The 13,703-nt window shown below is 54.5% G+C and overlaps 5 protein-coding genes across 5 annotated transcripts; 3 read left to right on the top strand and 2 right to left on the bottom strand.

Moving 5' to 3' along the window:
• Positions 1 to 79: 79 nt before the first annotated feature.
• INS49_014148 (uncharacterized protein) lies at positions 80 to 3,315 on the bottom strand (the record flags this gene model as incomplete). The annotated part of the gene is made up of 5 exons (XM_043174839.1): positions 80 to 568; positions 624 to 820; positions 1,025 to 1,128; positions 1,185 to 1,615; positions 1,690 to 3,315. The coding sequence occupies 5 exons, from the start codon at positions 3,313 to 3,315 to the stop codon at positions 80 to 82; spliced, it is 2,847 nt and encodes a 948-aa protein (XP_043021784.1).
• A 455-nt stretch (positions 3,316 to 3,770) lies between these two features.
• Positions 3,771 to 5,851, top strand: INS49_014147 (uncharacterized protein; the record flags this gene model as incomplete). Its single annotated transcript, XM_043174838.1, has 8 exons — positions 3,771 to 3,818; positions 3,902 to 3,968; positions 4,020 to 4,106; positions 4,158 to 4,229; positions 4,284 to 4,367; positions 4,424 to 4,448; positions 4,483 to 5,461; positions 5,516 to 5,851. The coding sequence occupies 8 exons, from the start codon at positions 3,771 to 3,773 to the stop codon at positions 5,849 to 5,851; spliced, it is 1,698 nt and encodes a 565-aa protein (XP_043021783.1).
• Positions 5,852 to 6,032: 181 nt separating this feature from the next.
• On the top strand, positions 6,033 to 6,695 carry INS49_014146 (uncharacterized protein; the record flags this gene model as incomplete). Its single annotated transcript, XM_043174837.1, has 1 exon — positions 6,033 to 6,695. One exon carries the CDS (start codon positions 6,033 to 6,035, stop codon positions 6,693 to 6,695), a length of 663 nt encoding a protein of 220 aa, XP_043021782.1.
• Positions 6,696 to 6,800: 105 nt separating this feature from the next.
• Positions 6,801 to 7,586, top strand: INS49_014145 (uncharacterized protein; the record flags this gene model as incomplete). Its single annotated transcript, XM_043174836.1, has 3 exons — positions 6,801 to 6,888; positions 7,228 to 7,425; positions 7,498 to 7,586. 3 exons carry the CDS (start codon positions 6,801 to 6,803, stop codon positions 7,584 to 7,586), a joined length of 375 nt encoding a protein of 124 aa, XP_043021781.1.
• A 396-nt stretch (positions 7,587 to 7,982) lies between these two features.
• Positions 7,983 to 12,955, bottom strand: INS49_014144 (uncharacterized protein; the record flags this gene model as incomplete). The annotated part of the gene is made up of 9 exons (XM_043174835.1): positions 7,983 to 8,238; positions 8,300 to 8,677; positions 8,742 to 8,822; positions 8,879 to 10,163; positions 10,221 to 11,171; positions 11,233 to 11,466; positions 11,528 to 11,807; positions 11,866 to 11,979; positions 12,944 to 12,955. 9 exons carry the CDS (start codon positions 12,953 to 12,955, stop codon positions 7,983 to 7,985), a joined length of 3,591 nt encoding a protein of 1,196 aa, XP_043021780.1.
• Between the last annotated feature and the right edge of the window lie 748 nt (positions 12,956 to 13,703).

Raw genomic sequence — 13,703 nt, 5'->3', positions numbered from 1 at the left:
CCGGGACGACACCTTGAGAGCATAATATTTTATTTGCCATCTATTTTAGTTGTATCTAAGCTGCTAGTATTGATGTTGATTAGCCTCCACATAAGTACATCCCGAATTCCTCAATGATACTCCGGGGCTGTGTGTAATCCCCGACTCCTACAAAGGGTATCTTCAGTCCAAAGGCCTTTGGTCCTCCCACCGGCATGCCCTTCTCCGTCTTCCACAAAGGGTGCGCAGGCAACCCAATGACATTAACGCGCAAGCCGTACCGCAAATCCTGGGAACCGATCGCCTCGCCGTCTTGGCCGAGGATGGAGATGAGATCTGGCACGGTGCAAATCACCTTCTGATCCTTGTCCGACCCCTCAGAGTCAGTCAGAGCGGCGTAGAGATACTCATTCTGGAAGGGTATGAGCAAATGGCGGTCGCCGTGGGAAGACTGTCGGGCGTCGCGGTCGCTGTCTTCGTCTGCAAGAGGGGCCAATAGAACGCTGCCCATCGTGTAGCCTCCGCCGACGTAGCGTCTCACGTCGACGATCTTGCCGGTAAAGAGGAGCTTGCCAGCACACACGTCAAACTAGGCAGAAAATGATTAGATAAGGCAAAAAAAAGGAGCACATTGTGAGACTCACGATTGCGTCGATGTAATCAGACTTCCTCCTTCGAGCCATATGAACCGCTCGCCCAAGGTACCAGGCCTGTGACACTGTGTTCGGGACGCCGTGAGACTTGACGGCAGACCCAGGCAGCGGTCTGGCACAGACGGCGCATCCAAGGCCCAGCTCAATTGCTGCAGTGCGCAGAAACCGCTCTAGACGTATAGGCGTGTCTGCATTCTGTGTCTCAGTTTAGCCAAGGAACGAAGATGCGTTTGAGAAACAAAATTACCATCACAACAGAGACGTTACCCCTTGCATCGGAGAGAGCACAGGGAGTCAAAGGGTGACCGTACACACTCAGAGTGGCTGGTAGCATAGACATGTCGGTTCTAGTTTCTTCAAAGGAGTATAATCACAGGACTAGGGCTTTTTACCTTGGTACATGGTGGGGTACGCTCTTCCCATGGCATCGCCATCTACGACTGGTATATCGTAGTGGACGCCCGTTGGGAAGATGCTCAGGCCATTTCCGCCGCCGCTAACCTCGGTCAGTCTACTAGCATGCACTCGCAAATTGAGAAAACAGAGTCTTACATCTCATCGATAAAAATGCCGTCCAGCGACTTGATTCCCAGGATTTTAGTGACCGCGTCAATTCCATTTGGGATCTCCGTACCGCCAGCAATTCTTTCGTTTATGACGCTCGGTGTGCCGTACCAAGATCCGAAGCAGACCATGTCGTTGTCTCCCAGAGCCTTTGGCGAGATTATTCGCATCTTGCCCACCTCACACGTCCTCAAAGCCTGCAGACTCTTGAGAAACTCGTGGTGCGTCGGTCCTCCACCTCCAGTGCCGAGGACACCGCATCCAGTCGAAATCAGCTCGAGGTCTACCTCAGAAACGTACCAAACGCCATTCTTCACGTTCGGTCTGTACGACTCCAGGTCGGCCTGCAGTGAGGGTTTTGTAGTGGGCTCAAGGGCATCGGAGACACTCTCCTTCACCCCCTCGCTCTCCTGCTCTTCCTCCACCAAAGTGCCGTTGCTCTCTTGCGGGAGACAGGGCTTTCCGGCACGCAGAGCTTGCCAACCGCTCTGACTTGGATCCTCATGGCCCCATTGTCGACGTACTGCAGCGGCATCTTGTTCACCTCGACGACCCGCACATCATCCGGTGCTGCGCCCTTCTGGATAGCAATGTCGATTGCCTTCTGGCATGTCGCTGAAACAACGGCTTTCTCATCCCTGCCCTCCAGAATCTCGATCACATCCACCTCCCCAGAGACCTTTCCAATAGCCGCGCCAACGGCATTGGCGGCGCCTTGGTGGATTGGCTGGATGCACTTTTCAACGCCGTCCAGATCGTCCGTAACTAGGAGCGCTCCGCCTCCCACTAGAAGAACGTAAACGGGGGCGGAAGATACTTTCATCTGCTCGATAACGCCCTCCAACATCGTCTTGATCCTGTGCCGCGCCTTCTCAACCGTCGCGTTGGGTATGCCCTTGACCAGGCCGGCGCCCCCAAGTTGGGCCTTACCAGAAGCCACCACAATGTCAGTTGCAGTCAGCGTCGAGCCACCAAAAATTCGAGCTTGCTCCGTGAGGAAGTGGCCGACTGATCCAGGACCAACAGTGACGTCTCCCGACTCGGGGTGCACGTCAACCTTGCTGCCACCGCCAAGACCGATGGAAACGACTTCTGGCATGGAAAACGCCGTCCTCACACCACCGACCTCGACAAAGCCTGGAGCCTGCCTCGGGAAGCCAGATGGAAGTAAGGCGCAGACGTCTGTTGTTGTGCCGCCAATGTCGACCACCAAGACCTGGGGCTCAACCGTCTCGTCACCAGCGACATCGGCAGGATCCGTGATGACAGTTTTGACCTGATCTAAGCCGGCAAGGAATGCAGCACCGGTCACGCTGTTTGTCGGACCGCTGGCAAAAGTCTTGATAGGGTACTCAGCCGCCGTGTCGGCATCGATGAGCGTGCCGTCGTTTTGCGAGAGGTACAGCGGACATGCAAGCCTCAGGCGGGCCATGGCCCGCTTGAAACCACGCGTCACCTTCTGCGCCGTCTTGAGGATGGCTGCGTTGAGGACCGTGGCGTTCTCTCGCTCGAGAAGGCCCGGCGGGCCAATATCGTGAGAGCAGACGACATCCAGCCCTGGTGCTTCCTCCAGGATGATCCTCTTGCAGGTCTCCTCGTGCACACCGGCGTGATCCAGAGGCGCAAAAATACCAACAAGGGCGATTGCCTTCACGCCGGCGGCCACAATCTCCCGCACAACCTCCCTGATTCGTTGGTGATCCAGGGGTGCGACCTCCCGCCCATCAATCTCCAGCCCACCGTCAAGGTAATATGCACCTCCGTCCAGGATCCTCCGCAAGCCGGACGGGAAGTCCGAGAAGGGCGGGATCTGACGCGTGAACGGGCCGCAAAGACGGATGACGGCGACACGGCTCAGTCTGCGAGTATCGGCTTCAACCAGGGCATTGATGAAGTGTGTTGTGCCGATTGTGACGCTGAGGACCTTCTTCTGGTCGACAGCGGAGGCCGTCAGCACTTCACGGATAGCTGCCTCGATGCCACTGGTTATGTCTGCTGTTGTCGATGCTTTGTGGGAGGCCAGAACACCGCGACTTGGGGTGTTGGAGGCGGTTATGTCGAGGAGGGCGGCATCGGTGTTTGTGCCGCCGACGTCAACGCCGATGCGATAAAGCGACATGGTGATCGATTCCTGCTATTGTCTGGCAAATACGATGTGTTTCTGTTGTATTTTCCGTCCAGAGAGCCCAGGCCATTTCTATCCCTCCTGGCTGTGGCGCGCTTTCTAAACTGGCCAACAGCTTGATCAAGTGCCATGATGTGGATCACGGAAGGCCCGTAGAGATTAGATCGGGGAAGTCTTGGCTTCGCATTTCCGTCGTGTAAGTGCGGTGTTGCCCGATCTTAGTCTCGGGCGATCGGCAAACTTGGTTTGGGGTCCAAGCCATCGCTTACGATCAACCGCCGTTGACAAATCGGCCAAGACAAGTATTCCCCCTTGGTTACTTGGTTGAGGTGATTTAATGCCGAGATAACGATGCCAGACTGTGTGATTTATATGGCTCCGACGCTGCATCTGCGACTGCAACTTGAATTGCCCATCCAACCACTTTGTTCTTTTTACGTCAACCCACAATGGGGCTCCTGCGGCGGGTGGAACTTCCCTATGTTTCCAGGTGGATTGTGTGTTTTCCGACCCGCCCCCGCACTTCCACTCGGTGGCACCACCACCCGAATGCTGGTTCTGATCGCTAACAACGAGGCAGAACAACGACATCCGACCCATTGAGTCAGCGAGGCGGACATGGGGCTTTTCAACATTCCATAATTTTTGTGAGCAGGCAGGCACATGATGTGGAGAGATACCGACTGACCTGTAAACAGGGCTGTTGATCAACTGCAACATCACAACTTACCTCACTGGGAGTGCTTTGATCCCGCTTGGCCTCACGTGGTGGCAGGCATTCATATGTGAGATCCAGTCTCGGCCGGGAACTTGATCACTGGCTCACGGCATCACAGGTATCATCCTGGGAAACCTCGTCGCTACTGGGGTTGTCATCATCAACTCGCTTCCTGGCAGCTATTACCACAGTTTGTCTTTCCTCATCCAGCCTTGAACAAGCACGGTAGCTGATGTAACCGCAGTCGGGTTTCCTGTCTTTAGCCGGGCAGTATGGGGGATGTGGGGATCTCAATTTGTCATTTGGAATAGAATTTTCCTGTCCCTTGGTAAGTTCTTCGTATTTCCCTAAATCACTACTATCCAGCTAACACAATTGCTGCAGTCTGGTTTGTGTCCTGGATGCGAACGTATCGAAACCCACAGACTGACCTACCACCACAGGTACGGCTTCACAGCTTGGGTCGGCGGCGAGTGCGTTTACCTCATCCTCCTCTCGTGGGACCCGCGCCTCGAGTCCCATATCCCAAACACGATCCCCTCAGATACGGGCATGACAACCGCGCAATTCGTCTCCTATATCATCTTCAGCGTGATTAGCCTGCCGGTCATATGGATCCGTCCGCACCGTCTCGAGAAGTTCTTCCATTTCGCATGCAGCATCACGCTCATCTTTTTCATCGTCTTCCTCGCCTGGGCCCTTGCAACGATGGGACCCTCCGGTTTCGGTGACACCATAACCTCGGGCTCTGACCTACCCAACACCGGAGGGCCGGAGAGCGTGGCGTGGTTGATGGTATACGGCATCGTGTCGACCATCGGGTCGATCGCGGCGGGCATCCTCAACCAGAACGACTACTCCCGCTTTGCGACGCAGCCAAAGCATGCCATCCTGGGGCAAGCCGTGTCATTCCCCGTCTACGGTATCTTCAGCTCCTTGATTGGTATCCTGGTCACGGCAGCCACGCAGCATCGCTTTGGCGGCGAGGCGATTTGGAACCCGCCGACGCTGTTTGCACAGCTGTTGGCCCAGAATGAGACGGCGGGTACTCGGGCGGCGTGCTTCTTTGCCGGGCTGTGTCTCGTCGTCTCCCAGATCGGCGTCAATGTCCCGGGAAATGCACTCGCTGGAGGATTTGATCTGGCTGCGACGTTCCCAAGATATCTCAACATCCGCCGAGGAGCATACATCACAGCCATTCTCAGCGTTATCGTCAACCCTTGGCGGCTTGTCAACACGGCCACGACGTTCCTGACAGTGCTGTCGAGCTACAGCGTGTTTCTTGCCCCGATGACTGGTCTTATGATTTCCAGTTACTTAGTCGTGAACAAGCGGAAGGTTGACATCGACTCCCTTTACCGTGGCGACTCGGGAAGCATCTACTGGTTCTCTTACGGATGCAATTGGCGTGCTCCTGCAGCTGTAAGTCGCCCAAGTCATGTCCCAGGATCGTGAGTTATGACTGACCATAAACAGTGGCTGGTTGGTGTCATCCCCTGCATGCCTGGATTTGTCGCCGCTGTCGACACTTCAGTGACTGTCAGTCCTGGAGCAACCGAGCTGTATTACATGTCATATGTCTACGGTCTCCTGTCCAGCGGCTTGGTTTACGCCGTGCTGCACCGGATATTTCCGGCTAAAGACCTTGAATCATTCGTCAGGACAGCGCCATCTGCGAGACAGCTTCGGGAGGTACATCTTGGAGAGTGGGACTGCACGTTGGCAGAAGCACCCAACGTTCAAGATGTTGACGGGGTGGTAGGTCATAGGGGCAAAACTGGAGAGACCACCGCGATAAAGACGGGCGTGTAATGCTTTGCTAGTCTTCGCAATTAAGCTTGGAATGGCGCACCGCCAGAGTGGCGATGGCAATCCAGGATGGCAGAATAGGAGATACTTTTTCTAGAAAGCTTGTTGATCTGTCACCGGCGGTCGCCGAATCTCAAATGGACTCTGGACCTTAGAAGACAACGAGAATCGGACTGCACACAGCATGGGGCCGGCTGCAGAACAAGACACCTACGTGCTTGATTCCATTCCTTCGGGTATCTTGAGTAGTCCAGACGATATCGACGCCGACATGATCCAAGTCTACGCCGGTACCAAGTACCATTGGGACCCTCCTGTCCACTTCTGCCAGCTCCAAGACGAATTTGCGCCCGCGGATGACGCCGTGAAACAAGCCGCTTCGGATGCCATCGAAACCCTCGTGGGTCATAATGGCCCAATTCTTGTCAGGCTCTATTTCAAGCACATCCACCCCGAGCTACCAATGCTCTCCAAGGGCAGGTTCTTGAGACAGTACGCTACCGACAAGACAAAGCTCCCGGCATCTCTCCGGGGGGCTGTATATGCCCTCGCTTCCGTCTTTCAGAAGAAGGATACGTCTCTGAAAGGGTCATTGCCTTTCCAGCAACACCAGCTTGTCCATTACGCGACCGACTCCCTGCAGCGGGAGCTCGACTCTCCAAACCTGGCCAAGCTGCAGGCTAGCCTTCTGCTGCTGCACGTCAAGCCCAACCATGTCGATAGCATCGAGCACCCGCGGACCTGGACCTCGACTGCCCAAGCCGTGGCTACGGCGCAGATGATCGGACTTCATCAGGATGCCGAGAGGTGGTCCCTACCGCCATGGGAAAAGCGGTTGCGCAGCTAGAGGAAACTCTGGTGGGCGACGTACGTCGCAGATGTTTGGTCAGCCGTATGCCACGGGAATCCACCTCATATTTATCCTGCATCCTTCAACACTTCTGCCATCACAATGGAAGATTTACGGAGCGACGAAGACCTGTCCGAAGACCTCCAGATGATGGTCGACGCTCCCGGTCATCGTTTCCAGGTTGCCGCTGGTGCGCGTTTCCTCGACTTGGTGAAAATTAGCAAGTATCTACGGGCCCTGATTGATTACAGCTTGTGAGTATTGTGTCTCCACGGGTTGTGCACTCAGAACCCAGTGATTAGGAACTCACCTTCTCCAGCCAGGTACCAAGGCTGCGTCCACCAAGGCCTGAGGAAGGAACGGATCACAGTCGGTTGCTTCAAATGAAGGAAAGACTCAGAGACTGGAGAGACATGCTACCCCACGGTCTGCTCATGCCTGCTCCCGAAAGAGAGACCGTCCCGTCAAACAACGGCACGTCTACTCAGAAGCCCGTCAGAGAGCACAAGACAGTTAACAGTAGAAACAGCACCTCTTTACTTGTCTTACTACGCCTATACGGCTCTTCTATTTCGGGCTCTGATGAGCCCTGCCACGGCCGAGGCAAGAAATGATCCTTCGTCGAACCTGTGCCGCTGGTTTGGGACCGCCGTTGCCGTGTTCCAGGCCTTCACAAGGTTCATGGATGAGGTAACGTCAGAAGACCTGCAGGGCTTCTGGGGCCGCCGTAAGTCAGGCTCCACACGATTTAGCCTGTCCCTACCGTAGGCTGGCCCAATGTATTGACTTCCAAGTGTAGATGCACGGTCTCAGCTGATCCTCTGCGGGAACTTTATCATCTACCTCTTTCTGCAGCAGCCCCGGTCTTCAGACATCCAGTCCGCTTAGAGCCTGGTCCAGATCTTCCGCTCATCACTGCACAGATTGGACAGCCAGGCTGACGACGTTGCAAAACTGTCGATCCGGCCTGTTTTCCTGCGCATAGAGTCGTTTTTCTCGCAAGGACCGGAGCTTATACGACAGTACCACTCAACAAGAGTAGCAACATCTTCTATAGGGTGAAACAAGCTCTTTGGAAAAGGCTATTTGGAATGCATATGTGGGGATCGTTGGCTCTGCATCTACTTGACTCCTCCATCGATGAGAAGAGTGACACACATAGACGAATTGCTCGACCTGGGAAGCGCAGAAATTGCGATTGTCTATGCCAAGAGTATGGCTCGTCTATAGACAGTACTATCTCAGGGTATCCTACTAGGGCCTCTCCTGACCGTGCTTCTATCTTTAGTCACTCGCTTTGCTTTCCTTCTTGTCCGTGGCCTGACTTTCGTACAGAGCAGCAAAAGCCGACGCCCCAGCCCCCTTTTCCAGAAGCTGTCGCGGAGGTCCAAACTCCCGCAGCTCGCCTGAGTCAAGAACAGCGACCATGTCGAAGTCATCCAGAGCCGACTCGAGCTTATGGACAATGGCAATCACTGTGCGATTGTCGAACCGCTCGCGCAAGACACGCTGGACGAGCTCGTCGGTGTGAGAGTCCACACTGGCGACCATGTTAGCACCTGAATAAGGCGGCGGAAAGATAGATGGAGGATGTTAGTTACCTGCTTGTGGCCTCATCAAGAACAACAACGGGGGAGGGACGCAGGATAGCCCGCGCAATGCAAAAGAGCTGCTTCTGGCCGTGCGAAAGGTGCAGCTCCTGGATGGGCACTTCAAGCCCGCCCTTTTCGGCTACAATGTCCCACAACTCAACAGCTCTCAGAGAATCTTCAATGGCAGCATCCGCGAGTTGTTTGGAAGGGTCGGCGTTGAATCGCACGCTGCTTCCATCGATGAGGAATGCATCTTGCGGCACGCCGACTAGCCGGGCGCGAACTTGCTCACGGGGCAGCGTGCTGATGTCGAGCTCGTCCACAGTTATGTGACCACTGTGGAGGTCTACCATGCGGAAGAGACACGAGACCATGGAACTCTTACCACTGTAGAGGGATATAGGTTAGTTAAGAGAAGTAGGAGTATAACAAGACTTTGGAACGGCGTCACCTTCCAGTCCGTCCGCAGATACCAATTTTCTGCCCTGCCTCGATCGATATGGATATGTTTTTCAAGACATGTTCAGACTGCCTATGGACGGATGTATTAGCAACTCGCAACGGGATGGGGACAAATTGTTGACGGACCTATATCCGGCCGAGACATTCTCAAACTCAATGGCTCCCTTGGACGGCCACGTAGGCGGTGGGTGTTCCTTTTCCTGCGGTTCGTGTTCCGAAGCCGTGTGGGACGTGAAGGATCTGATCCTAGAGATCGCGCCGATCTGAGTCTCCAGGTTTGTCCAGAAGGTCATCAACAGCTTGAGGTGCTGGCTAAACAGGATGATATTGACGAGAGCCACACCGATCAGCCCGGTCGGTAGCACGTCCTTCAGCTGGGTGACGAGGACCATGACCAGCACGGCGATGGCGGCGACAAACATGTCGAGGACAAACGTCAGCCAACGCTGGACGGCGTAGAGAAGATAGAAAGGCCTCTGCGACCGGTCCAGCAGTTCGTGGTGTTTCTTCTCGAGGGCACCGCGCCAGCCAAACGCTCGCAGCGTCGCCAGACCGGTGACGGACTCGGTGAAGAGAGCGTAGAGCGGGCTCTTTGCCTCGAGGTCCAGAAATCGGAGCTGGCGAGACGTTCGTAGATAAGCGTGCTGGACCGCCCACAGCGCCGCAAACAGGAAAGGGAATGCAATGGCCGTATAGTACGAGCCAGCTGCGATCAGGATCATCTCGGCGATGCACAGCACAAACGTGGCAAAGGTGTTGAGTGCTGAGAGGGGCAAGTCCATGTCGATGAGCTGAAGATCCTGACTGAAGCGATTAATAGTGATGCCGGCGTCAGTGGCGGCGAAGAAGGACATTGGAGCGTTGAGCACCGTCTTGAGCAGGCTCTGATGGAAGTTGTTTCCCGACAACGGTACCATGGTGACAATCATCTGCCAGGTACTCAAGACTAGGAAGAGTATGGCCAGCCCACCCAGCATCGCATAGATGCCCAAGTAGTAGCCAAGGCGTGCGAATGGGTCTTTGGCGTTGGCAGCCGCCCACCAGTTGAGCCAGATGGTGGGGAAGGATTGGCAGAAGATGAAGGCGCAGATGCAGACGGCAAAGATCAAGGTTGGGATCCTGCCGATGGCGCGGATATAGTACGTGTAAACTGCTACATCTCCGGTGCGACGACTGGCCCCATCTTCCATGTCCTCGAGAAGGGCTACTTCTGAGTTCACCGAGACCTCAGCCGGCGGCTCAGCAGAAGCAACAGCAGCGGGGACTGGCTCGTCTCTCCTGTCTGCCGATGACATGAGCGATCGAGACACGTAGCCGCCAGAGCTGGTCAGCTTGTCTAAACTTCCCTGCTCGCAGCCTATGCCAGTGCCGTCGAGGCTGATGATATGGTCGGCGTAGGGGAGCCGGTTGGCTGTCCCAGTCAGGGTCAGTCTGGGCTCTTATGAAAACATTCAAGAATTGTACCTACCACGAGAAGAGGCAATGATGACGGTCGCCTTGAACTGCCGCAGAATGCCATGAGTACCAAGGAGGTTGTGGAAGACGGCATTCTCAGTGTGCGCATCTAATCCGCTGAAGACGTCATCTAGTATGATAACATCTTTCTGTGCGTACACAGCTCTTGCGAGACTGATCCGTTGACTTTGGCCTCCGCTGAGCACGATGCCCTTACTTCCTATCGTGGTGAGGTCTCCCCTGGGGAGTTGCACGAGATCTTCCCGCAAAGCACAAGCGTCTAGCACTTGCTGATACCAGCGCTCGTCTACGGGTGAGAAGGCGATGATGCTGTCTCGCACTGTACCGTTCATGAGCCACGGAGTCTGGTCGCAGTAGGCAATCTCGGAGCTCGAGATCTTGACAGACCCGGCCGTGATGGCCACTTCTCCGAGGAATGCTTTCAGAAGAGTCGATTTGCCACTGCCGACTGGCCCCACCACAAGAGTGAGCTTGCTCAGGGGAACGTGGACATTGATTTCACTCAGTGTGGGCTTTTTGGTAGTGTCATATCCAAAAGAGCCGGCCTCTACAACGACCACGTTGTCGTTCAGCGAACAATTGGGCAACACATCTTGCGGCAGCTTGGGCTCTTCCTTGGACGGGGGAGACTTCTCCTCGTGGCCGCTGCTTGAGGATGCAGAGTCCAAAGGGCTGACACTTTTGTTGCCACGTTGGAGGACTCTGCCGTCGACACGGACGTCGGTGCCGAGGAAAGACTGAATGCGCACGAAGCTTCCAATAGACCCCATCAGAGAAGAAAGCGACGTAACAAATGAAGTCAGAGGCTCCTGCAGAAGTGCAAACAGCGACAACGATGTAAAGATGCGGTTTGTGTCCAGGTTAGAATCTCCTCCACGAGACCTGGCGATCAGACTGTACGCAGTGAGAGTCAGGATGGGGGCGAAGGTGGGAGCAAAATAGGCTGCATGTAAATGCCACAATTAGCAACGTAGGTATCACACCATTCATGTTGAAGTACTCACCCAAGCCCATATTCCAAATCAACAACCTCCGGAATTTGCCGGAAATTCGCAGCTCCTCCATCCGCATGGCCTGGATATGAGTGCCGAGGACGTCGGTCAGACCACACATTTTGACGCCCTTCATGGACCCCAGCATCTGTGATGTTACGGCTATCCTCCTCTCAATGGCTTCGAGCCACTGGGCCTGGCGTGCCATGACGAAGCTGACGGCAATGACAGATCCGATGATGGAGACTGGATTGATTGATTGATGATTTAGCACGTTGGTCTTTCATCCCGGACTTGAACAACTCACAAATTGCTGCACCAACAGGGATAAGGCACGCAACTCCGAGCTGGCGTTCCAGCAGGAATATTGCAACGGCAATCTCGACCAGGTTGGCCCAGACGTCGTGGGCGGTGCGCCACCCCGTGTCGATCCTCTCAATGTCGGCACTCATCAAGGTCAGGGCTGCGGTAGGGTCCGCGGCCGTGATGCTGATATCTGTAGCCCTGTCGTAGAGCATTGATATGAGCTGTCCACGGGCCATGGTGATGGCGCGGAACGTCAGGTGCTGGTACTGGCCAGTCGACACCTGTGATATCGAGCGTCAGTGAGATGCGGTCATTGTCTGCGTGTAGGGTGGGACCTACTGCTATGCCGACATAGACGAGGAACCAAGCGCCTATGAGGCCATATCCCCGGTTCGAATCGTCAGAATCACCATCTGTTTCGGCCCATTCTAGTGTCGCCGAGATGAGCAGCGGCTGGCAAAAGGTGAAGGCGGCGAAGACCAATCGCGGAAAAACGATCGACAGGATAGGCCACTTCAGTGTATTCACAACGGCCAGTAGTAAAGCATGGGCCCCCTCTCTGGATGCTGTGCGACCATCAGTATCAATAGCCTATCTGTCACGTGTATATACGTGCAATGATGAAGGCGAGACGACATACATTTAGCCCATCTAGTCTGTAGTTGATGCTGCAGATAGGAAGACTTGAAGTGCTTTTCGAGAGGGAACAGCGCCTCAATCTCTAATTTCTTGGAATAGCCAGCACGGAACAGAGGAAGCTGCCACCAAAAAGCCCATCGTGAAAAGATGCCGCTCGTGACTTCTGGGGGTAATGTGCGGTACTGAGGACGTAGGAAACTACATTTCTCAATTGCCTCAACAGCCAGCAAGACGATCTTGAGCACCGTCGCGACAAGGGCAGCAATGGCAAGGGGCCGATTGTAGCCTTGTAGCCATAGTGTCCGCGTTCGAGTAGCGTCAAAGAGAATCGAGAAAAGTAAGAAAAGATTGAGCACCGTCGACGGCCGATAAGAGTACACATGCTCAGCGTAAGATAGACCCAATATGCTAACAGATGCGGCAAATGATAAGGCGGCAGCTGGCAGGGAGGCTTTGGTAGCGACCGCTGAAGTGCGTGTGTACAAGATGAGAAAGCCGATTTGAGATAGTATCAGGAGAAGGCATGATATCTAAAGATTGTTAGAGTGCGGGATACAGGGAGACCACGGAGAAGCGGACTTGCAATTTTGCAGTACAACCAGTGGCTCTTCTCAACTTTGACTGTATTCTTGCGCACGAGGTAGAGAACTCGACAGGGAGCTGCGAGGAGCAATAAGGCGTTGATGGGCACAACAAGTATGGACTCTTCAAACAGCAGCGTCAAGTCGAAACCACCCCTACAGTCACCGGAATGGGGTCCGAATGAGTCGTCGCATACCGATGAGGCCATGGCGGTCGCTGCTGGGGTCAGAGGTTTTCGCAGGCCTGCTTACCCAGAGAGCGGAAAGCATTGAGCGCAATTAAAAGTTGAAGGGGGGCGGCAAACAGACAATCGGCCATCTGCAGCCCACCTGAAGGAAACAAGAAAGGGTCAAAAAAACTCAGAGAAGTGATAAGAATACCAAAAAAGGAAAGGCACCGGACAAGTTCCGGTCATGGATGTGTGGGGAGGTGGTGCTTGCAGCTCTCAAGGATCCCAAATGTTCCCCTGTCACGCGCCCTGTTGGCTAGTGTATTGTGAAGTTTTCCCTACCACGAATTCTTACTGGAGGAATATCGGCCAGAACAGTGGGCTTTCTCCAGAATTGTCAACAACTTCTAGACCTTTCACCCATTGGGTATGGCATAGTTAATTCCCCCCAGAAAGGTAAGGGCTATATGTATCTACAGGGAAACATTCAAGTTTGGAATCCTTGAGAGCTGCACTCGGCAGGGGGTCGACGGGACGGGTCGGGACGGACGGAACGTGACGCGGCGAATCCGGGGAAGGCGGATTAGCGTCTTACTCTCAACCAGCTGAAACGGAGGTAAAATGGTCAAGATCAACGGAAATGGCTCCATTAATTAGGCAGCTAGAAGCGGCTGACTGGGGAGCCGGCGTTGGGTCCCAGGCTAGCGCAAATTGTGGGAATGAGTGGCTGCTATTCATTAGGCTATTATCCTCGGCCTGCATTTACGAGCTGGATGTCATGTAACTT

The sequence above is a fragment of the Diaporthe citri genome (assembly GCF_014595645.1).
Source record: "Diaporthe citri strain NFHF-8-4 chromosome Unknown scaffold_7, whole genome shotgun sequence".
NCBI classification, from domain to species: domain Eukaryota; kingdom Fungi; phylum Ascomycota; class Sordariomycetes; order Diaporthales; family Diaporthaceae; genus Diaporthe; species Diaporthe citri.
Note: the sequence above shows the minus strand (reverse complement) of the source record. Positions and strands in the feature narration are given on the sequence as shown.